The sequence below is a fragment of the Sciurus carolinensis genome, chromosome 13 (genome assembly GCF_902686445.1).
Source record: "Sciurus carolinensis chromosome 13, mSciCar1.2, whole genome shotgun sequence".
Classification (NCBI taxonomy): domain Eukaryota; kingdom Metazoa; phylum Chordata; class Mammalia; order Rodentia; family Sciuridae; genus Sciurus; species Sciurus carolinensis.
The window spans coordinates 42,731,582-42,756,697 of NC_062225.1; the positions used below are offsets into that span (position 1 = coordinate 42,731,582).

General features: G+C 36.5%; 1 protein-coding gene across 6 annotated transcripts in view; it reads left to right on the forward strand.

The window, feature by feature from the left end:
* Positions 1 to 25,116, forward strand: part of Pus10 (pseudouridine synthase 10) — an 88,565-nt gene that overhangs the window by 58,046 nt on the left and 5,403 nt on the right. For all 6 annotated transcript variants that reach the window (XM_047522278.1, XM_047522279.1, XM_047522277.1 and 3 more), the window contains 5 exons: positions 9,581 to 9,637; positions 10,498 to 10,574; positions 10,668 to 10,723; positions 12,115 to 12,232; positions 23,512 to 23,654. In XM_047522278.1, the coding sequence (XP_047378234.1) occupies positions 9,581 to 9,637; positions 10,498 to 10,574; positions 10,668 to 10,723; positions 12,115 to 12,232; positions 23,512 to 23,654 (451 nt within the window). The remainder of the gene's footprint in view (positions 1 to 9,580; positions 9,638 to 10,497; positions 10,575 to 10,667; positions 10,724 to 12,114; positions 12,233 to 23,511; positions 23,655 to 25,116) is intronic.

Here is a 25,116-nt window from a genome sequence, read left to right on the forward strand (position 1 = left end):
TGTTTATCCTTGTCATTATCTGGTCCCTTTGGCTGTAGGCTTTTCATGAATAGGGATTGTTCAGGGCTCCTGTTTCTCAAAATGACTACTCCTTTCTGGGAAACTCAAAACAGTTGGAACTACTTTTAAATGAATACAGTTAAGCCCTGACCTTGGCATGCTTTAGCCTTAGCCTCTTTTGGGGAATATGAGGAAATTAAAACACAACTCCCACATCCATTACTTGTTTAAGAGTTATCACTGGCAAATGTCTGGCTTCTGAACCTATAATGTGTATTGGGTTGAAGTTGAGGCCTTGAGAAAATAGAACAACAGAAGCCATTTTACAAAGTCTTTATGGCAGCATGCTGTTTAAATTTCTTAAGTATTAATGTACCCAGAGTTTGTATTATGAGTCAGATCCTGTTAGGCTTATGTTTTCCTTGTCTCAACAGGTCTGTCAGGTCAAAGGCAGCACAAAGTCTTGTGATTTTACCTAGGATTAGATAAGAGGAAAATTTCAAGTTAGATTCAATCACAGGAAATCATGTTACATGTCAGGAAAAACTACAGGCAATGAGTGATGTCACTTTTTGGAATGGGGCCCCTAGCCTAATTAGAAGACCTTTTTATCAGGAACTAGCCAGATATCTGTTTTTCTCTCTGAAAAACCTTAAGATGAATGTGATTTGAGAAGGAAGGCAGATGGTCTAGATAAGATATGGTTGTCCCTTCCAGCTCTGATTTGTTAGGAAGAAAGTGAAGCACTTCAAACTGCATCCCTCTTATAATTTGTTGCCTGTCAGGTCAGTTGGGCCTCCTCCTTTTTTTTAAGGGTCTTTAAGAATTATTTACTGAATGGAGAAGAAAGTATCACAGCAATCTAATATTCTCCAAAATCTTAGGAGTAAAGACTTCTAGGGTATTGCCATGGGCTTTTGCCTACTTATTTTAGTATTTACAAACTGGTTTTCTTATAAGATTTACACAAGTAATGAAGAGGTGAAAATAAAGCTTAACATTAAATGTCTCCAACACTTTTGAAAACCACCTTATTCCCTTTCTGTAAAAAGATTCAAGAAATCTTCAGTTCTAACTACTAAGGTCCCAAGGAAACCTCTGTCATCCTGAGGGCTGCTGGAGAACTCTGAAACTGCTATGCTTGCCCCCTTCAGTTTTTCATGAAGGTGACTTGTTGTCATTTTCTATTTGAAGCAGGAACTGTTGCCCCCAGACTGAAAATAAAGCAAATTGAGATTCAGAGTGTTAAAGAAATTTATTAAGAGCCATAGGAGAAAAAGCAGACCTCCGAATCTCTGTGATAATGGCTCCTTGTTAGGGAATAAAACCTTCTTTGAAATTCCTGATTAATAGCATCAGTTTTCTAAACCTGTGTTTCTGAGATATATTACTTGTTATTTCTGATTAATGGTTCATATCTGAAAATTCTAGAAAGATGATTCTACTTGTTGTACCCCTAAGTTTTACAACTTTATGAATGAAACTAGTATTATATGGAACACTCTAGCTATTCACATGATAGTTCTTTCCCCTAGATGGGATATATAAACTTATTTCTCCAGTCACTTAAAACTGGCATGTCTTCTTATCTACTTGCTAATTCCCTAGGTAATGAGTAATACATTTTGACATGCTCTCAGACTCAGAGTCTAAGAAGTTTTCCCCAATACTATATTTATTAACTTCACTTATTGAATAAATATTTGTCATGTCAGCTCCCTGCTGAAGACTGGTCAGTGATGAGCTGTAAGATAAAGTCTAGTTTCGAACTACTTAATGTTCCAAGGCCTTCATCAGCTGGTCTCTGCCTGTCTTTCAGTCTTGTTGCCTGTGTGCCCCTGGGTATGAAGGCCATTGCAGATTAACTGAACTATTTATAGTTCCTGATCATTTTTGCCATTGATTTTTTAAAAAATATTCTTTTCTTTGAGCAGAAGACTCAAAAACTCACAGAATTAGGAGGATAAAGCAAGGTATAATGTGAATTTTGAAAGCTCAACTAAGTTTTAAGTATGTATTTTTTAGTACTTAAGGCAGTGGCTCCCTTTCCTTGTTTGTCAGCTGTTATTTCTGATTATATACTAATAAAGTTTCAGGGTTTGTCTCTACAAGTTTCTCCCAGTCTAGGGTCCAAAGATATTTCCTTAGTTCCCAATTTTGAAGTATTTTTCTAAAAGATATAATATATACACTTCTCCTTTGGTCTGGATTTAATGCTTCTCTGGACTTCTCAAGAGCCTAGTGTTGTACATGTCTTTCTTATTGATCAATGGGGGTTTGTGGGAAGTTTTATGAGATGACCAATGAATCTCTGATTTCTGGTCTGAGTTAGCAGTAACTGTTGGACTTATCTCTGAGTTCTGTTTATTCTTTCCATTCCTGCTAGTCTTGAATTCTGACTCAGTCACTGTGAACCCCTTGGTTCCCTGACATGGCTGATAAGAGATGTGGGTAGGAAGGTAGAAGACAAACCAATCACCCAAGGGAATCTGCATCTTTCAACTTCTAGATGTCATTTTGAATTTTCCATTTAGTGACAGCTTATCCATCCTTAACACAAGTGCTTAAATCTTAATGTTGACTAAAAGCTTCTGATGTTGCTGTGGATTAATTAATAACTTGACATTGGCGTGGAAATAGAGAATGGAGGGTTCTTTGGGACTTAGTGGTATATGGAATCCTATTCTCTGTCTGACCTTCATTCTTCACCTGGAAGAAAATCTGAGCTCATGCCTCTTCAGGGTGCCTACTTGACCTGTCCTCAGATGTTAGCAAAGCACAGGTCACCTAAACTTCTGAGCCTCACTAGCAACTTGAATTGTAGACCTGCCTTTGATAGCTAGGCCTTATCAAAAGAGCTGCAGGATGGACGCAGAGCTGTGGGCACTGTGGGTAAGAGAAATCTACTTCACCAGGTGCTACATGGCACATACAATAGCACAGAGCCTATTTTCAAAAGGTGTTGGCTATGGCTTGCTAAAGTATTTTTTAAAGGGAAGGGAAGGGCAAAGTCTTACTTTCTTTATAGCTAAACATCCCAGAAAGGAGGGTAATCTTCATTGTTGTTTTCATGGGACTTTTAAAGCTTTTTCCTTCTGTTTTCTTTCTTCTTTTTTAAACACAGGGTCTCCCTGTGTTGCCTAGGCTGGCCTTTAACTCCTGGGTTCAGTGGATCCTCTTGCCTCTACCTCCTGAATAGCTGGGAAGAAGCACACCATTAGCTTTCCTTTTTCTAAAATTTTCATAGAAACTTTACATATAAACTCTTTACTGACTGGCTGGGATTGTGGCTCAGTGCTTGCCTCACTCATGTGAGGCTCTGGGTTCCATCCTCAGCTCCACATAAAAATAAATAAATAAAAAATATTGTTTCTATCTACAATTAAAAAAAAATTAAAAAAAAAAAATCTTTCCTGAGAGAAAATGCTTATCAAAATGGTGTATAGTCCTGAATCTCTTGTCTTCCTCTCCTGTTTTCAGGAAGCCCAGGTTACTTGCCATTCAAGTACTGGAAGATCTGTAGGGAGAACACCAGGTACCCTGAAAGCCAGCAAATGGGCCTTTAAGAGAAAGAAACTCACAAAGTAGTCCTCTACTTAAAAGAAAAAGAACTATACTGATAGATGGGTAGACATACAAATAATATGAAAAAGCAAGGGAACAAACCATCCCAAACAGCCCATAATGCTTTAGCAACTGACTTCATTGATACCACAGTGGATGACATGTCAGAGAAGGAAGGTAGAAAATTCATAGTTAAAGTGTTCTGTGAGCTAAAAGAATGTGAAATAAGAGAGCAAATACAGGATGGGATTGATAATTTCAATAAAGAGAAAAGATTCTGGAAAAGAACCAAATGGAAATCCTGGAAATAAAAGAATCAATAAACCAAATTAAAAATTCTATGGAAAGTATCACCAATTGATTAGACTACTTTGAAGATAGATTTTCAGACAAAGCATATAATTTGAATGCAAGGTATTAGCTCTATATTTTTATATTTTTTATTTGCTAAGATCATATTTTAGGATCCATAAAGAAAAGATATTAAGAGACCATGAAAATATTTAAGAAATCTGGGATAACATTACAAGGTCAAATTTAAGATTCATTGGGATAGATGAAAGCTCTAAAATATAAGTAAAAGAAATGTATAATCTTTTCAATATCAGAAAATTTTCCAAATCTTAAGAATAAGGTGGAAATTCAAATACAAGAGGCATATAGGACTCCAAATATACAAAATCACAATAGATTCATTCCAAGACACAGTATAATGAAAATGCCTAACACAAAATAAGGATAGAATTTTAATGCTGCAAGAGAAAAATGACTGATCACATTTAGAGGTAAACCAATCCAGAAGATTTCAACCGATTTTTCAACCCAGACACTAAAAGTCAGGAGGGCTTGGAATAATATATACAAACTCTTCTTAATTTGAAGAATCAAATAGACCATAATACAATAATACTGGGTGATTTTAACACACCCTTCTCACTTTTAGATATATCATCCAAACAAAAACTAAAATTCTATAGAACTAAAAAATGCAATTAATAATATGGACCTAACAGACATCTATAGAATATTTCACCCATCAACTGAATTCTCTTTCTTCTTAGCAGCACTTGGAACATTTCTAAATGTAACCTAAAATATGACCTTAGCAAATACAAAATATAAAAATATAGAGCTAATACCTTGCATTCTATCAGATCATAATGGAATGGAATTAGCAATCAACAATAAGATAAAAAACAGAAACCACTCTTAACACTTAGTGGTTAAATAATATACTTTTGAATGATGAATAGATAGCAGAAAAAAATCACACACAAAAAAATTCTTAGAAGTAAATGAGAATGGTGATTCAACATATCAAAATCTCTGGGACAGTATGAAGGCAGTTCTAAAAGAAAGTTTATAGCATTGAACTCATACATTAAAACAATAGAAAGATACCAGATAAATAATCTAACATTACATATCAAAGCCTCAGAAAAAGAAGTATAAACCAGCATCCAAATCAATAGAAGACAGGAAATAATTAAAATCAGAGCTGAAATCAATGAAATTGACATTAAAAAATAAAAAAGATCAATGAAACAGTTGGTTTTTTGAAAGTTTAAACAAAATTAATAAACCCTTAGCCAAACTAACCAAAACACAGAGGGAAAAACTCAAATTATCAAAATCCAAGATGAAAAAGGAAATATTGCCACAGATGCTACTGAAATACAGAGGATCACCAGAAAGTATTTTGAAAATTTATACTCCAATAAGCTAGAAAATCTTGACAATCTTGACAAGTTCCTAGAGATGTATGAACTACCCAAATCGATACAGATTAATTTCATGTAATGAAATTGAAGTAGTTATCAGAAACTTTCCAACAAAGAAAAGCCCAGGAACAGATGGATTCTCAGCCAAGTTCTACCAGACTGTTGAAGAAGAACTAATACCAATCCTCCTCAAATTATTCTGTGAAATAGAAAAGGAGGGAACACTGCCAAACTCACTCTAGGAAACTAGTATCACACTCCATTACCAAAATTAGACAAGGGCATGTCAAAGAAAGAAAACTTCAGACCAATATCCTTGATAAACATAAATGTAAAGATTCTCAATAAAATATTGGCAAAACGCCTACAAAAACACGTTAAAGAGATAGTGTACCATGACAAAGTAGGTTTCAAATGCAGGGTTTGTTCAACATAGAGAAATCAATAAATCTAATTCACCACATAAATAGACTTAAGTACAAGAATCACATTATTATCTCAAGAGATACAAAAAAAGCATTTGACAAAGTACAGCACCCATTCATGTTTAAAACACTGTAAAAACTAGGGCTAAAAGAAACTTACCTCAACATTGTAAAGGCTATATATGACAAACCCAGCCACTGTTACTCTGGAGAAAAACTGAAAGCATTTCCTCTAAAAACAGCAACAAGTCAAGGGTGCCCACTTTCACTACTCCTATTCAACATAGTCCTTGAAACTGAAGCCAGAGTAATCAGGCAAGAGAAGGAAATTAAAGGGATATAAATAAGAAAAGAAGAACTCAAGTTATCTCTTTACTGATGGCATGATTCTATATTTAGAAGACCTGAAAAACTCCACCAGATTTCTAGAGCTAATAAATTAATTCAACAAAGTAGCAGGATACAAGATCAACACTCAATAATCAGTCATGTTCCTTCACTCCAAAGATGAATCTTCTGAAAAAGAAATTAGGAAAACTATCCCATTCACAGTAGCCTCAAAAAACAAAAACAAAAACCTGGGAATTAATCTAACAAAAGAGGTAAAGGACCTCTACAGTAAAAACTGTAGAACACTAAAGAAAGAAATTTAAGACCTTAGAAGATGGAAAGACCTCCCATGTTCTTGGATAGGTAGAATTAATATTGTCAAAAATGGTCATACTACCAAAAGTGCTATACAGATTCAATGCAGTTCTCATTAAAATTCCAGTGACATTCTTCACAGAACTAGAAAAGGCAATTATAAAATTCATTTGGAGAAATAAGAGACTCACAATAGCCAAAGCAATCCTTAGTGAGAAAAGTGAAGCAGGAGGTATCATAATACTCGAATTATGCTGCAGAGCTGTAGTAACAAAAACAGCATAGTACTGACAGCAAAAAAGGCATGAAGACCAATGAAATAGAAGACACAGAGACAAACCCACATCAATATAGTTATCTGATACTTGACAAAGGTGCCAAAAACATATGTTGGAGAAAAGACAGTCTTTTAAACAAATGGCACTGGGCAAACTGATTATGTAGAAGAATGAAACTAGACCCTATCTCTCACCCTGCACAGAAGTTTACTTAAAGTGGATCAGAGACTTAGGAATTAGACCAGAAACCTTGCACCTGCTAGGAGAAAATGTAGGCCCAACAGTCCGACATGTCGGCTCGGGAACTAACCTCTTTAATAAAACTCTTAAAGTGCAAGAAGTAAAATAAAAAATCAGTAAGTGGAATGGCATCACGTTAAAAAGTTTCTTCACAGCAAAGGAAACAAGCATTAAGAGAGAGCCTACAGAATTGGAAAAAATGTTTGCCACCTGCTCCTCAGAGCATTAATATCCAGTATATATAAAAAACTCAAAAAACTTTAACACCAAAACCAAATAGCCCAATCAATAAATGGGAAAGGAACTAAGGAGAAACTTCTCAAAAGGAAAAGTACGGTGTGTTCAACAGATATATGAATAAATGTTCAACATCTTTAATTTGCATTAAAGAAATGCAAATTAAAACTATACTGAGATTTTATCTCATTCTAGTCAGAATGGCAACTACCAAGAATACAAGTAACAATAAATATTGGTGAGAATGTGGGGGAAAAGGTACACTCATACATTGTTGGTGGGACTGCAAATTAGTGCAATCACTGTAAAGCAGTATGGAGATTCCTCAAAGAAGTAGGAATGGAACCCACATAGGACCCAGCTATCCCACTCCTCAGTATATATCCAAAGGATTTAAAATCAGCTTACTACAGTGATACAGCCACATCAGTGTTTATAGCAGCACAATTCACAATAGCCAAGCTATGGAGCCAACCAGGTGCCCATCAACAGATAATAAAGAAATTCTGTTATATATGCATAATGGAGTGTAACTCAGCCATAAAGAAGAATGACTTTATGGCATTTGTTGGTAAATGGATGGAACTGAAAACTATCATGCTTAGTGAAATAAACCAGTCCCAAAAAATCAAAGGTATAATGTTTTCTCTGATATGTGGAAGCTAATCCAGATTAAGGGGGAGGATAAAAGAAAAAGAATAGAAGAAAGATCATTGGAGTAAACAAAGTGGGATGAAGGGAAGGGAAGTGGGATAGAATAGGGAAAGACAGTAGAATAAATCTGATCTGACTTCCCTATGTACATATGTGTGAGTATACCACAGTGAAGTTACCATCATGTGTATTCACAAGACTAATTAAAAAAAAAAAAAAAACTATAAGTAAATAGCAGAAAGATCAGTAGAGTAGAGGGAAGGGAATGGGGGACAGGTTTGAAGGGGTGGGAAAGAGGAAGTACTGAGGACTGAATTAGAACAAATTATATTTCATGCTTTTATAATTATGTCACAATGAATCTCATTGCTATGTATAGCTAAAAAGAACCAAAAAAAAGGGGGGGGGGAATAAAATTCTCCTTCCCATCTTACTTTCCCCATCTGTTCTTCCCAGAAGTCTTGTTCTTCCTCATCTTGTGCTTTCCAAAGTGACTGGAATATTGAGGAATAAATACAAACTCTCATAACATGTATTAGAACTGTGCTTTTAGTATAGGAATGTTCCTGTGCTTATCCTGTCCCATGCCTACTCTTCCATAATATAGTACATATCCCTCCACCAACAGTAACTGGAACTTTTTCTTATTTGCCTTTATCTCTGTAACATCAAGCACAATGCCTTGCACATTGTAGACACTCTGTAGCTATTTGTTTACTAAATGAATAAATCAAAGCATGAATCCAAGTTCTCCTAGCCTTTAACCTCTATGTTCAGAGACTTTAAACTTTACCACTCTAATAACTAATCAGGGTTCCCTAAACATCCCAGTCTTTCCCAGTCCTTGGTTAAAGATGACTGATCCTGTCTGTCCCCCTGAGTACAAGCCTGAGCTCCTCTGGCTGTCTTTGGTGATGCGGTATTGTTGGGTGGTTAAGAGACTGTGGTGCCATATTGCCTGGTTCATACTTGACCCTGCCAATGGACCTGCAGTTCTTAGAATGTTAGGACTTTAGGCATCATGTCTGTCTCACCTTCCTCATAAGTAAAATGATGATAATGACAGTGTTAACATATATAAAGCATTTAGAATAATGCCTGCTCAGTGGTAGTATTTGCTGCCACAATGGTGATGAAATCATTTATCAGTTCTGTATCTAAAAAGAAGCCATTTCCCTATCCAGTAATTTTTGGCTTTTAGTCTACAAATATCCATTTAATCTTAGAATGTATGCTAGTTTTATCATGACTTCAACCTAGGTTTCATAACGTAATGTATTTTTTTAAGAGTCAAATCTCCCCCTGCCACCTCTTTCTTAGAGTTTAATTCTTAAATAAATATATTTATTTTAAGGAAAGTAAAAAAGAAGATAGAATTTTTACCATAAACTGGTGGCAGGAAGGTGGTGGGGCCTTCCTTCACATACATAGTACTCTGTGTTTCCTTTCCCATGGGTTTTGACATCAGAAACACAGAGTTCTACAATTGAATTGTGTGACTTGGGGAAATTACCTAAATTTTTAAAGTATGATATTCTTCTTATTTATATACTGCTTACTTCATAAAGTTATAAGGATTAAATATAATGCATGATTTTTACCCTAGTGCCTATCATTTAATAAATGATATATGCACAATGGGTGATGCTTGTTATCATCATTACTATTTTCAGTAGAGATTGGGATTAGAGGTAAGATGATAACTGTCCAGTACATTGTTCAGGAACTTAAATTGGATTTCTGTAGAAGTTGGAAATGAATGTCTCAGGGTTATTATGTCTCTGATTTTTTTTTTTTCTTGGTATTCTTTCCAAAGGTTTTAATTTCTCATCCTCTGGAAGAGAAGATGTAGATGTGAGAACATTAGGAAATGGTAAGATTGCATCAGCACCACCTATTAAAAGTAACTTTCTGATGATTAGCCTTTCTAGACAACAGTCTTATCATAGTCACCTAGTCAGAACCAAAGTGGGCAGAGCCCAAAGTTTCTCCAAAGTGGGGAAGCCTTGTGGATTATGGAGCAGCCTTTGTAAATTATATTATATATGTCTTCAGAAGGAATCTTTTCTTCAAAGACCATCCTTACACCTGTAGGTTATAAGGGATTTTATGTGCATTAAAAAGAAGGTACCTGATTTTTTCTCCCCAAAAGTTTATTAATTGTTCCATATAAAAATGCTTTGGAAGCACCAGTAGTTTTCAAAATGATTGTCTTCATTTAAAAAATTATTCTGATGTCTTAGACTTCTTTTTTTTTTCATTTTATCTTGTTGAATTACAAGAAAAATGATGAATATTAATCCCAAACTTAGATCTATACTCTCTTCCTTTTGTGGAATCATAGCTTTTCCATTTCACTAGTGGATTAGATTGGGAGAGTGAATTTCAACTTGTATACTTGGGCATTCCTGCATGTGACAACATTATCTAGTGTAACCAACTTAATTAGTGGTTTGAATTTTATTTTGTAATTAACACAGCCTTGTTGGTGGACCTTTGGGAAAGCAGTCATTTTCACATATTGCCTCTGCTGGGGTTTAGCAGCCCTCACCCCCTCAAAAGCCCCTTGCTTCTTTTCACACATTCTTTCCCTCCCCCAGATATGGTCATGTCACTAAACTTTCAGTCCTCTAGTGTTCAACCTGTTTTTCACACCTCCTAACCCTCTTGCATTAGCCCAAATGTTAACTCCATCAACACGTTTCTGTTTCATGACGGGGTGTGTGCTGCCAGGAAGGCCCTTTGCAATTGAGCTGGTGAATCCTCATAGAGTACATTTCACTTCACAAGAAATTAAGGAACTTCAGCAGGTAAACCACTTCATGACATGGAAATCCTCATGTTTCTGCAACTCTGTAGCTGAACTAGAGTTGCTCATTGTTTCTCTCTTTCTGCTACTACAGAAAATTAATGAGTCGTCTAACAAAATCCAAGTACGTGACTTACAGCTTGTCACAAGGTAAGGGTAGACTTTACTGGAGATGGTTTCAAAAGGGAAGTTTTAGTTGCGAATTATATGTCTGATAAAGGAATTACAGTCAGAATGTATAAGGTACTCTAATTAAAAATGGAGAAATGGTTAAGTAGACTTTTCTCCAAGGAGGACATATGACAAGTCAATGAACACATGAAAAAATGCTCAGTATCATTAGTCATTAAGGAAATGCAAATCAAAACCACAATGAGATTCCCACTTCACACCCAGTAGGTTGACTATTAAAAAAAAAAAAAAAAAACAGAAAATAACAAGTGTTGACAAGAATGTAAAGAAATTACAGCATACATTACTGGTAGAATTGTAAGTGTGCCCACTTTGGAAAATAGTTTGACAATTTCTCACAAGATTAAACAGAGTTACCATATGACCCAACAGTTCCACTACTAGATATTATATATGCAAGAAAAATGAAAACATACATTCTCACAAAGACTTGTACATGAATGTTCATAGTAGCTTTTTTTTTTTTTTTTTTTTTTTTTTTTTTAAGCAAAGAAATAGAAACTACCCAAATGTTTATGGATATACTATGTGGTACAGTAGTTCCCTCTTAGCCTTATCCATGGAAGATATGTTCCAAGACCCCCAGAGGATGTCTGAAACTGAATAGTATTAAACTCTACATATACTGTTTAACTATACATACATACCTTTGAAAAAATTTAATTCTAAGTTAGGCACAATAGAGATTAACAATAATAACTAATAATATAATGGATAATTATAACATTATACTGTAATATAAGGTATTTAAAACATGAATTGTTTATTTCTGGGATTTTTCCATTTAATATTTTTGGCCCAACATTGACCTCAGGTAACTGCAGAAAGTGAAACTGCAGAAAGTGAAATCATGGATAAGGGGGGGACTTCTGTATGTCATATGATGGAATATTACTAAGTAATAAAAAGGAATGAAGGACTGACATATGCTGAAACATAGCTGAGCCTTGATAGCATTATGAAGTGAAAGAGGCAGTCACCAAATACCTGATGTATTGTATGATTTCACTTTATATGAAATGTTCAGAATAGGGAAATATATACAGACAGAAAATCAATTAATGGTTATCTAGACCTGGGGTGGGAGAGGAATGAGAAGTACCTGCTAATGGGTATGTGATTTCTTTTTTGGGGGTGATGAATGTGTCATAGAATTAGCATGTGGTGGTAACTGCACAACTCCGTAAAGAGATTAAAAATCATTGAATTTGTAAAGTTAATCTAAGGGAATATTTATACATAAATTCTATATTAATAAACTATTTTTAAAAAAGAGGAATTTAGGGCAAGGCTTGTGTGTACACTATATATTCAGGCAAATTTTCTTTTATTTTTTTTTTTTTGTTTAGAGAGGCAATAGGACATATGAAAGAAGGTGAAGAAGAAAAGACCAAGACCTATAGTGCCTTAATATGGACAAATAAAGTAATACAGAAGAAAGACATCGAATTCCTGAATGATATAAAGGTAGTTTAAGTGCTCTGTTCTTTTTATTTTGTTTTTCTACTGTCTGTATAAGTGTTCATTTTCTTCTAGTTTATTACCAGAAAGTCATAGAGCTTGGGCTTGTTGGGGTCTGTGGGAGCTGGATTCAAATCCTGGCTTTGAATCCACTTACTATGTGAATGACTTGGCACTTCATCTAACCTGTTGGGAGAGAGGGTATTGCTAGGGATTAAGAGTCCTGCTCAGTAGACAGATCTCCTGGGTGAAATCCTGATCTGCATTTCTTAGTGTGATTTTGGACAAGTTACTTAAGCTCCTTATGTTTCAATTTCTTCATCTGTAAAATGAGTTAAAAGAATTAAATGAATTTAATCATATAAAATTCAGAATTGTACCTAGCATGTAGAAAATGCTCAACAATGCAGTTATTTATATTTAGTTATATGAAATGAAATAAAACATCTAACAGAATTGAAAATTGAGATTAATTGTATGAATAAAATATGTGATAATATATGTGAAACACATATATTTTGGCACAAAACTTCAAGGAGCATGTCCATGTAAAGGGTCTGCCTGTTCTTTTGTATATTTTTTTCCACTGTCTTCCACCTCTTCCCCTGAAGATAACTGGCTTTCAAATGCAAGGAAGGAGCACAAATGGGCTCAAAGAACCTATAGCGCCAGGTGCAGTGGCACATTCCTGAAATCCCAGCAACTCAGGAAGCTGAAGTAGGAGGATTTCAAATTCCAGGCCAGCCTGGGAAATAGCAAGACCCTGTCTCAAAATAAAAAATAAAATTGATTGGTGATGTCGCCCAAAGGTAAAGCACCCATGGGTTCAATTCCCAGGACCCCCCCCCCAAAAAAAAAAAAAAAAAAAAATCAGGACATTGTTTAAATGGGCAGTAGTTTGTAACATGTCCTGCTGGAGGAGATTGGTTTAATACTATGGCTTCTTTGTATAATGGGCTATTACTATCCAGCTATTAAAAATTATGTGGTAGATATTTATTAGCATAGGACAATGTTCCTGATAAGTGTTAAGGGGAAAAAAGGTATAAGACAGTATGGTACATTGTGATTTGGGCACACATAAATGTGTGTATTTCTACATATATGACTACATAGAAAACAAATTATGTGGTAAAAGATACCATAAATAGGATTTAAACTTAATCTTGAAAAATACAGAAGGAAAGAGCAGCTAAAGAAAAGAGAAACTCCAAATGCCAAGAATCTTTTGGGAAAATGTTCTATCTCCAGGATGAAGTTACAATTGGATATTACATTATTCCCATTAAACTAATAACACCAAACAGTGGGTTGAGGAGAAAGATAGTTGCATGTATTGTCAGTAAAAATGTAATGTATTCAGCCTTTTTGAAAGGCAACATGGCAATGACTGTAAAAACTTACACTGGTTTTCTACTCAACACACCTCTGACAATCTCTTTTATAGAAATGAAACTCCAGTGCATAAAGATATGTGCATGAGGAGGTTTACTGATTTTGATCAGACTGGCAAAATCAACAATAACAAAATGGAAATGGTGGAATAAATTGTAATATTAAGTAGCCATTAAAAACCAAAACCACCATATGGTTTCATTTAATTTATGTTATTGTGTGTATAAATGACTAAAACGATTGGAAAAAAAGATAAAGGTACGTCTGAATCTGTGACTTTAGAAGCACCCATGACATATAAGAAAAAGTGAAGTGCAGAATAGTGTTTATAGTGTGAGTGGTTTTTTTTTGCTTAGGGAAGCTCATCCATAAAACAAGGGGATGGGCTTCTGGAATCACCTCCATTGACTACTCCAGTTCTCAGATTATGCAGTTCCGTATCTAAGTCCCTTTGGCTTTTGGTGTTGCTACCTAGGGTCTTTAGGTTAGTAGTTAATATAGACAGATATTTTTAAGATTGCCAAACAAATTTCTAAAGGTTTTTTTTTTTCTTTCTTTTGGTACTGGGGATTGAACCAGTGTGTGTGTTTAACCACTGAGCCATATTCCCAGCCTTTTTTATTTTTTGAGGCAGTGTCTCGCTAAGTTACTTAGACTGGCTTTAAACTTGTAATACAGCTGGGCACAGTGGCGCATGCCTGTAATCCCAGTGGCTCAGGAGACTGAGGCAGGAAGATCTTGAGTTCAAAGCCAGCTTGAGCAAAAGCCAGACACTAAGCAACTCAGTGAGACCCTGTTTCTAAATAAAATACAAAATAGGGCTGGGGAAGTGACTCAGAGGTCAAGTGCCTCTGAGTTTAATCTCTAGTACCCCTCCCAAAATCAACAACAAAAAAAATCTTGTGATACTCCTGCCTCAGCCTCCAAGTTGCTGGAATTACACGTGTGCACCATCACACCAGTTGTAAACATATGAAGGAATAAGTAAGTTTAGAACTGGTGTGATTCAGAATGCTGTGGGATTTAAAAAGATAGATTCAGGGACCAGCATGCACAAGACCCTGGAGATTCATAGTGTGGGGGTAGCAATCTAGCTAAATCAGAAATAATGCTGAAAGTGATTTTCTAAGTACAGATTTAAGTGGTGAAAGATTTTTTTTTTAATTGTAAACAAATGGGATACATGTTGTTTCTGTTTGTACATGGAGTAACAGCATACCATTTGTGTAATCATACATTTACATAGGGTATTGATGTTTGATTCATTCTGTTATTTTTTCCTTCCCACCACCCCTCTTTTCCCTCTATACAGTCCCTCCTTACTCCATTTTTGCCCCCCTCCCACCCCCCATTATGTGTCATCATCCACTTATCAGTGAGATCATTTGTCCTTTGGTTTTTTGAGATTGGCTTATCTCACTTAGCATGATATTCTCCAACTGCATCCATTTGCCTGCAAATGCCATAATTTTATCATTCTTTATAGCTGAGTAATATTCCATTGTATATATATATCACAGTTTCTTTATCCATTCATCAATTGAAGGACATCTAGGTTGGTTCCACATCCTGGCTATTGTGAATTGAGCATGAACATTGATGTGGCTGCATCTCTGTAGTATGCTGATTTTAAGTCCTTTGGGTGTAGGCCAAGGAGTGGGATAGCTGGGTCAAATGGTGGTTCCATTCCAAGTTTTCTAAGGAATCTCCACACTGCTTTCCATAGTGGCTGCACTAATTTGCAGCCCCACCAGCAAAAACGTATGAGTGTACCTTTTCCCCCACATCCTCTCCGACACCTATTGTTGCTTGTATTCTTGATACTTGCCATTCTAATTGGGGTGAGATGGAATCTTAGTGTAGTTTTGATTTGCATTTCTCTTATTACTAAAGATGGTGAACATTTTTTCATATGTTTGTTGATTGCTTGTAGATCTTCTTCTGTGAAGTGTCTGTTCATTTCCTTAGCCCGTTTGTTGATTGGGTTATTTGTATTCTTTGTGTAGAGTTTTTTTGAGTTCTTTATATATTCTGGAAATTAGTGCTCTATCTGAAGTATGATTGGCAAAGATTTTCTCCCACTCTGTAGGCTCTCTCTTCGCATTGCTGATAGTTTCCTTTGCTGAGAGAAAGCTATTTAGTTTGAATCTATCCCAGTTATTGATTCTTGCTTTTATTTCTTGTGCTATGGGAGTCCTGTTAAGGAAGTCTGATCCTAAGCCAACAAGCTGAAGATTTGGACCTACTTTTTCTTCTATAAGATGCAGGGTCTCTGGTCTGATTTCAAGGTCCTTGATCCATTGTGAGTTGATTTTTGTGCAGGGTGAGAGATAGGGGTTTAGTTTCATTCTGTTGCACATGGATTTCCAGTTTTCTCAGCACCATTTGTTGAAGAGGCTGTCTTTTCTCCATTGCATATTTTTGGCACATTTGTCTAGTATGAGAAAATTGTGTTTATTTGGGTTTGTGTCCGTGTCCTCTATTCTGTACCATTGATCTACCTGTCTGTTTTGGTGCCAATACCATGCCATTTTTGTTACTATTGCTTTGTAGTATAGTTGAAGTTCTGGTATTGCGATACCCCCTGTTTCATTCTTCCTGCTAAGGATTGCTTTAGCTATGCTGGGTTTCTTATTCTTCCAGATGAATTTCATGATTGCTTTCTCTATTTCTGTAAGGTACGTCATTGGGATTTTAATTGGAATTGCATTGAATCTGTATAGCACTTTTGGTAGTATGGCCATTTTGACAATATTAATTCTACCTATCCACGAACATGGGAGATCTTTCCATCTTCTAAGGTCTTCCTCAATTTCTTTCTTCAATGTTTTGTAGTTTTCATTGTAGAAATCTTTTACCTCTTTGGTTAAATTGATTCCCAAGTACTTTATTTTTTTTGAGACTATTGCAAAGGGAGTTGTTTTCCTCATTTCCCTTTCAGCTGTGTCGTTGCTTGCGTATAAAAATGCTTTAGATTTATGTGTGTTGATTTTATAGCCTGCTATTTTGCTGAATTCATTGATGAGGACTAGAAGTTTTCTGGAGGAGTTTTTTGGATCCTCTAAATATAGAATCATGTCATCAGCAAATAATGACAGCTTAAGTTCCTCTTTTCCTACTTGTATCCCTTTAATTTCTTTGGTCTGCCTAATTGCTCTGGCTAGAGTTTCGAGGACAATGTTGAATAGAAGTGGTGAAAGAGGACATCCCTGTCTTGTTCCAGTTTTTAAAGGGAATGGTTTCAGTTTTTCTCCATTAAGAATGATGTTGGCCATGGGCTTAGCATAAATAGTCTTTACAATGTTCAGTTATGTTCCTACTATCCCTATTTTTTCTAGTGTTTTGAGCATGAAGGGGTGTTGTATTTTGTCAAACGCTTTTTCTGCATCAATTGAAATGACCACATGATTCTTATCCTTAAGTCTATTGACATGATGGATTACGTTTATTGATTTATGGATGTTAAACCATCCTTGCATTCCAGGGATGAACCCCACTTGATCGTGGTGCACGATTTTCTTAATATGCTTTTGGATACGGTTCGCCAACATTTTGTTAAGGATCTTTGCATCTATATTCATCAAGGATATTGGTCTAAAATTTTCTTTCCTTGATGTGTCTTTTCCTGGTTTAGGTATGAGGGTGATATTAGCTTCATAGAATGAGTTTGGTAGGGTACCCTCCTTTTCTATTTCCTGAACTACTTTGAGAAGTATTGGAATGAGTTCTTCTTTGAAGGTCTTGTAGAACTCAGTTGAGAATCCGTCTGGTCCTAGGCTTTTCTTGGATGGTAGGTTTTTAATGGCTTCTTCTATTTCATTGCTTGATATTGATCTGTTTAAGTTGTGTATGTCCTCCTGGTTCAGTTTGGGAGGAGCACATGTCTCTAGAAATTTGTCAATGTCTTCGGTAGTTTCTATTTTGTTGGAATACAGATTTTCAAAGTAGCTTCTCATTATGTTCTGTATCTCAGTGGTGTCTGTCGTGATATTTCCTTTTTCATCACGAATTTTAGTAATTTGAGTTTTCTCTCTCCTTCTCTTTGTTAGTGTAGCTAAGGTTTGTCTATTTTGTTTACTTTCTCAAAGAACCAACTTTTTGTTTTGTCAATTTTTTGAATTGTTTATTTTGTTTCAGTTTCATTGATTTCAGCTCTGATTTTAATTATTTCCTGTCTTCTACTACTTTTGCTGTTATTCTGTTCTTCTTTTTCTAGGTCTTTGAGCTGTAATGTTAGGTCATTTAGTTGTTGACTTTTCATTCTTTTCTGGAATGCGCTCCATGCAATGAATTTTCCTCTTAGTACCGCTTTCATAGTGTCCCAGAGATTTTGTTATGTCGTATCGTCATTCTCATTGACCTCTGAGAATTTTTTTATCTCCTCCCTGATGTTTTCTGTTATCAATGTTTCATTCAGTAGCTTATTATTTAGTCTCCAGGTGTTGGAGTAATTTCTGTTTTTTATTTTGTCATTGATTTCTACTCTCAGTCCATTATGATCTGATAAAACACAAGGCAGTATCTCTATTTTTTTGCATTTCCTAAGGGCTGCTTTGTGGCATAATATATGGTCTATTTTCAAGAAGTTTCCATGTGCTGCTGAGAAGAAAGTGAATCCGTTTGATGATGGATGGAATATTCTATATATGTCTATTAAGTCTAGGTTATTGATTGTGTTATTGAGTTCTATGGTTTCTTTGTTTGGAAGATCTATCTAGTGGTGACAGCGGTACGTTAAAGTCACCCAGAATTATTGTGTTGTGGTCTATTTGATTCCTGAAACTGAGAAGGATTTGTTTGATGTACAGGGATGCACCGTTATTTGGGGCATAAATATTTACTATCGTTATGTCTTCCTGATTTATGGTTCCCTTAAGCAGTATGAAATATCCTTCTTTATCCCTTCTGACTAACTTTGGCTTGAAGTCCACTTTATCTGATATAAGGATGGAAACCCCCACTTTTTTATTGAGTCCATGTGCGTGGTAGGTTTTTTCCCATCCTTTCACCTTTAGTCTGTGGATGTCTTTTTCTATGAGATGAGTCTCTTGCAGGCAGCATATTGTTGGGTCTTTCTTTTTAATCCATTCTGCCAGTCTGTGTCTTTTGATTGATGAATTTAGGCCATTAATGTTCAGGGTTATTATTGAGATATGATTTGTATTCCCAGTCATTTGGCTTATTTTTGGTTTTTAAGTTGGCTTGGTTTCTCCTTTGAGTGGTTTTTCTCTAAGGTAGTTCCTCCCTTTGCTGACCTACATTGTTGTTTTTCATTTCCTTCTCGTGGAATATTTTGTTAAGAACATTCTGTAGCGCAGGCTTTTTATTTGTAAATTCTTTTAACTTTTGTTTATCATGGAAGGATTTGATTTCATCTTCAAATCTGAAGGTTAGTTTTGCTGGGTATAGGATTCTTGGTTGGCAACCATGTTCTTTCAGAGCTTGAAATATGTTGTTCCAGGCCCTTCTAGCTTTTAGAGTCTGGGTTGAGAAGTCGGCTGCTATCCATATTGGTCTCCCCCTATACGTAATCTGATGCTTTTCTCTCGTGGCCTTCAAAATCCTATCATTATTTTGAATGTTAGGCATTTTCATTATAATGTGCCTTGGTGTGGACCTGTTGTGATTTTGTGCATTTGGTTTTCTGTCAGCCTCTTGTATTTGATTTTCCATTTCATTCTTCAGGTTTGAGAAATTTTCTGATATTATTTCATTGAATAGGTTGTTCATTCCTTTGGTTTGTATCTCTATGCCTTCCTCAATCTAAATAATTCTTAAATTTGGTCTTTTCATGATGTCCCATAGTTCTTGGAGATTCTGTTCATGATTTCTTACCATCTTTTCTGTTTGGGCAACTTTATTTTCAAGACTAAATATTTTGTCTTCATTGTCTGAGGTTCTGTCTTCCAAGTGATCTAGTCTTTTGTGATACTTTCCATTGAGTTTTTTATTTGGTTTATTGTTTCCTTCATTTCAAGATTTTCTGTTTGTTTTTTTTTGAGAATCTCTATCTCTTTGTTGAAATGATCTTTTGCTTCCTGCAGGTGCTCTTTCAGCTTATTGGTATTATCATTCATTGCCTGCATTTGCTCTCTTATCTCATCCTTTTCTTCTTGAATCATCTTAATCATGTATAATCTGAAGTCCTTTTCTGACATTTCTTCTAACATACTGTCATTGGATTCTATTAATATAGAATCTAGATTTGTTTGGATCATTTTCTTCCCTTGTTTTTTCATGTTGTTCATGAATCTTCCCCTCTAGTAGTGCAGATCTGGGGTATTGCAGATTTCCCCCTATAGGCTTATAGTGGCCTTATAGATTTCCAAAACCCTTTCTTTAAGGGGAGATCAATATTAGCAGTGCCCAATTCAGGCACTATGCAATCCTAGACCAAATAGCCCCTATGAGGACAATAACAAAATGGTCATAATAAACAGAATGAGTTCAAATATTATCTTCAGTAAAACAAACAAATTTGCAATAAGGTCTGCAGTTTCAAATGGAGGACAAAGAGGATGCAGAGGGATGTAGAATGTGGCTGTTAATGGGATAAGAAAAGAATATACAGAAGTTCTAGATAATAGAAAGGGTGAGAATATAATCAAAAGAAATTGGATGTTAGCATGCAAAAAAGGGAGAAAGAGACTGAGGGAACAGGTAAACAAAAGGAAAAGAGAGCAAGAAAAGTAAAGAAATAAAAACTTAAATTTTTTCAATAAGGAGGAAAAAAAGAAAATCTACAGTATAACAGTCATATAGTAATGAAACCTCCCAGTCTTCAGTAGCCTGATGCATGAGAGGTACCTGACAATGAGCCTCAAGCCTCTAGCAGGCGTCTCAGGATGGGATTTGCTCCACCTAAAGATCGTTGCAATGGCTTCCAGGATTATCCAAGATGGCTGCTCTGGCTTTGAAATGTGTTGGCAAATGGGGAGCTGCAGCTCAAGGTGTGGCCATGGTCCCCAGGAGGTCCTGGAGGCAGGATGCAGTTGGTCAGGCAGGGCTCCTGGAGGTCCAGTGTGTTTGGTGTGGTTGTGGGATCCTGGAGGCCGGGTGCAATCAGTCTGTCTGGGGTCCTGGTGATAGGGCCCAGTCAGTTGGTCTGGGGGTCCTGGTGGCAGGGAGCAGTCAGTCGATGTGAGGGCCCCGGAGTCAGGGAGTGATCGGTCGGGCTGAGGGATCCTGGAGACGGGGCTCAGTCAGTCTGACCAGGTGTCCTATGGGGCCTGGCTATTGTCTCAAAATGGCAGCAACCACGTGTAATCAAACCTACAGGTACTGTAACAGTGAACTTCCAGGCAACAGCAGGCAGCTGGTGTTCCACTGGCGGTCGGCTATCAGTTTGCTGACTGTTGTCGGAGGATCAGGAGGTGAACCTGGTGCGTTGGGTGATGGATAGGTGTAAGGCAGGTGATGGACAGGCGAGAAGCAGGTGATGGACAGGCGAGAGGCAGGCAAATGGCGGATGATAGACACCTGACAGTGAACAATCTGCACTCAAAAAAGGCGTCGATATGCTGGCAGACTGCAGGTGATCACAGCAGACAAATGGGATAAACAGCGGGGGATCGATAAGCAGCAAAAACTGCCTCACCAAGAAACAGATATCCTCTGCTTGAAACCGGAGTTTCGGAGCGTCAAGGAACACAGCCTCCCTCTAGTCCGCCACCTTGGATCTCCTCGAAAGATTTTTTTTTTTTTTTTTTTTTTGGGTGCTGGGGATCAAACCCAGGGCCTTGTACTTGCAAGGCAAGCACTCTACCGACTGAGCTATCTCCCCAGACCCCTCCTCGAAAGATTTTGTTTTAATGGTCTATCACCCAGGTAGACTGTGACTGACTAGTTGATTTCTAGTAACATTTTTACAATTTTCACATATTTTCATTGGTATAAAAATAATAAGCACTGGGACTGGGGTTGTGACTCTGTGGTAGAGCACTCACCTAGCATGTGTGAGGAGGCACTGGGTTTGATTCTCAGCACCACATATAAAAATAAATAAAGATCCATCGACAACTAAAATAAATAAATAAATAAAATAATCACTAAGTGCTTCCCCATTCTGAGAAGAGTCACATCAGATTCACTACTTGCCCCTTCTTTTTATTTTGATTTATTTAATTTTTTTGTGTGTGTGTGCCGGTTATCAATCCCAGGGATTACTAGGTAAATGCCCTAGCACTGAGCTACATTGCCTGCCTGTGTTCCCATTTTGAAGGGCAACCTATGAGAACAAAAAGTATGTTTCTGGAAATTCAGTAGCATGGGATAATGGTATGCAACATTAGAGTAAGTGAAGTGTTTTCCTTTTGTCAGCTGAAAATTAACAGACCCAAAGAGATACATGAGCATGTATTAATCTGAATGTTATGTTGGAGGCAGTGGTGGGTCCACAAGCTCCTTTGGTTATTTTCTTTGACTGGCTCATGGTCAAAGTACTGGGAGTGATTAGAGAGGTAAAGGAAGCAGAGGAGAAGAACACACATTAGATAGTTGTTGATTTAAAGGCCAGCTGTTTCTGAACTCTGAAGTAGAGGCTATATCTTTATAGATTTGTTAATATTTCAGCCTTATGCTTTACTTGTTTGGTCTTTTGGCCAGAGAAAAGTCAAACTTTATGGAAATATTTCATCTCATCAGAACAAAATGCTTCTGAAACCAAAGAATTATAGAATCTTAAAATCCACCGTGTTAGGAGGGACCATTGACTTGCTGCTCTGATAGAAGAGCTCACACCCTTTAGGTGTGATCTTTGTTAGAACTTGCTTGCTCTTTCTTAATAGAGAACTTGATGGAGAGGAGGCCAGACAGAAACCTTTCTTTTTTTAGCAGGGCTTTAGGCACTCAATAATCATGTAAATTCAGAGCAGTTGTTCCAACAAGAAATCTCAGAGTTCAAGTTCTTTTGTACCTACATTTTCATTTATTATAATATCTACTTTTAAAACTCGGAATTAGTTGACCTTTTTTTGGTATTAACATCTGCTTCTTAATTTATATCTTTACATAAAGGAAAATCTCTAATTTGAACTAATTATGAGAAAATAAGCCTATGTCGCTAAAAAGTCTGAATTGTTAATAGACATGCAGTATTATTTTTGTCAGGTTGGGCTAACAAATATGGGGATGACTTGGTCTATTGTGCACATTTATTTGCAATTATTATTTGAAATGTCACACTAAACAGTAACTCAATTCTTATGTTATAAATTATAGTCTTTTATGTAACAAACCAAACCAAACCAAACCAAAAACCCTGAATATTGTTATGTGGTTCTCCCTAAAGCATGCACATTGCCCATATACCACACAGATGGTGTTGATGTCCAACCTTCTGGAACAAGCTATTTCTTACCCCAGCCTGAAATCCTCACTGGGTTAGAAAACAACTGTAAGAATAAAAAACAAAACAAAACAAAAACTGTAAGAACATTGCCCTGTAGAAGAAGAGCCCTGCTGAAATAAAAGGCAGGCTAGAACTCTGGGGTCCTATCAGTTTGTTAAATATCCAAGAAGAGACCTAGAGGATCATTTGCTTCCAAACCCCACTTTTTGTTTGTTTGTTTGTTTGTTTCTGTGATGGGGGAGAGCAAACCCAGGGCCTCAGCATGCTAGGCTTGTACTCTCCAGTGAACCACATCACCAGCCCCCAAGTCCTTTTTTTATGGTGAGGGTTGTAGGGCCCAGAAAATGAGTAAATGTGAACCAAAATATGAGACATGCTTCCCAGTTTGAACCTAAAGGGACATAATTTTTTTTAAAGTTTTGATTACCTCTTACCCTGACAATAATAGATGGAATCCTCTAAAGAAACATCTGTGGTGAGCTGTGGGTAACAAAGGAGGTGCTAGGACAAGTTTCATTGTGATTGTGTTGTCTTCCCCTAGGACCTAAAGATCGACCAGAAAACACCTCTACGGGTCCTTCACCGAAGACCCTTGGCTTTGAGAACTCGTGTCATCCACTCCATGGAGACACACTATGTAGATGAACATCATTTCCGTCTTTATCTGAAGACTCAAGCTGGAACGTATCCTTTCACCTGTGCATTGCAATAATCTAGCCGGAACTCTACAAGAGTTAATGCTGCCCTAGAAAATAGGTTCAGATTGGTCTGGGAGGCTTTAGGGAAAGTATTACATTGGAAAGAAATCTGTTATTTTTTTGTTTGAGGTGTTTTTTTCTCATTAAATTTGTTTTTCAAGAGGACATTTTTAAATTATGAGGTAGCAGTCAGTCCAATGTCCATTTTAAAGTTATTTATATTTCAGTTAATTACAGTGTTTTACATAGTGTTTAGCACATTGTAACTACTTAGAAAATACTTTCGATTGATTCATTTGCTTTCTGTACATATTTTGCAAGTCATGTATTCATGACCATTTTTGGAGTCTTCTTAGCATCTCAAGCATTTGTCCCAGATGATTAAACATAGTGGTAGATGAGAATGGTACTTTACTTTTTTTTTTTTTTTTTTTTTTTTGAGACAGAATCTTACTGTTTCCCAAGCAGGTCTTGAACTCCTGGGCTCAAGCAATCCTTCTGCTTCAGCCTCCCTCCCAAGTGCTGGGACAACAGGCATGTGCCACCATGCCCAGTGCACTTCACATATTGATCTTAACTTGATTTGGATGCTGGCCCAGAACAACAGAGAATATTCTTTTGCTGCATGTCTTGTGAAAAAAAGCAAAAACAGCACTTTAGATTACATATCATTATTTGAGCGACATAAACTTTGTTGACAGTAATGCTGTGCTGGCAATTAGCACCATTTTCTAAGACTCCTAAGAGTTTGTTATAAATTCAGAGTTTAAATTTCCATAGTTCAAGTCTGGTCATTTGTTTATAACTTAATCTGACTTGTGAGATTTTCTATCAGAAATGAGTTGTTGATTCACATATATCAGGGAGCTCCTGTAGCCTTAGCCTTGTGATCCAATAGCATGAAGTGATAAAATGCTTTCTAACTGGCATAAAAGTAACAACAAACATGTATATAACAAAAAAGGGGGAGGGATTGAGTCACCCAATAACTCTTTCACTATATTGCTGCTGTAACTATTCTGCTTCTTTTTTCCCATCAACCTCTTCTCCTCTGCCCCAGGAGTGATCTGGATTTACTTGGCCTAATCAGGGATAGGTTATTTACTCCAAATATCTTCTGAAGTTTGTAGTTTGGATGTAGGGATGATTTATGTGACTGCAATGGGCAGATCTTTGTATCTTTGTTGTTTGGAGGACACTTCCCTAGTGTGGATGGAATTTCAAAGAAATAACAGGTTTTTACATTGTATTTATGTTTTAATGCTAGGGATTAAACCCAGAGTTTCTCACGTGCTGAGCACATACAATCCCACCACTAAGTTTTGCCTCCAACCACAGATTTTAAAACAAAAACAAAAAAAACAACTCACTACCTAATTCTGGCTTTAGTTTTTGGGTGCCAAGGAGAAATGCAATGTCTTTTGGAGAAACTAATGTCTTTTCAATCC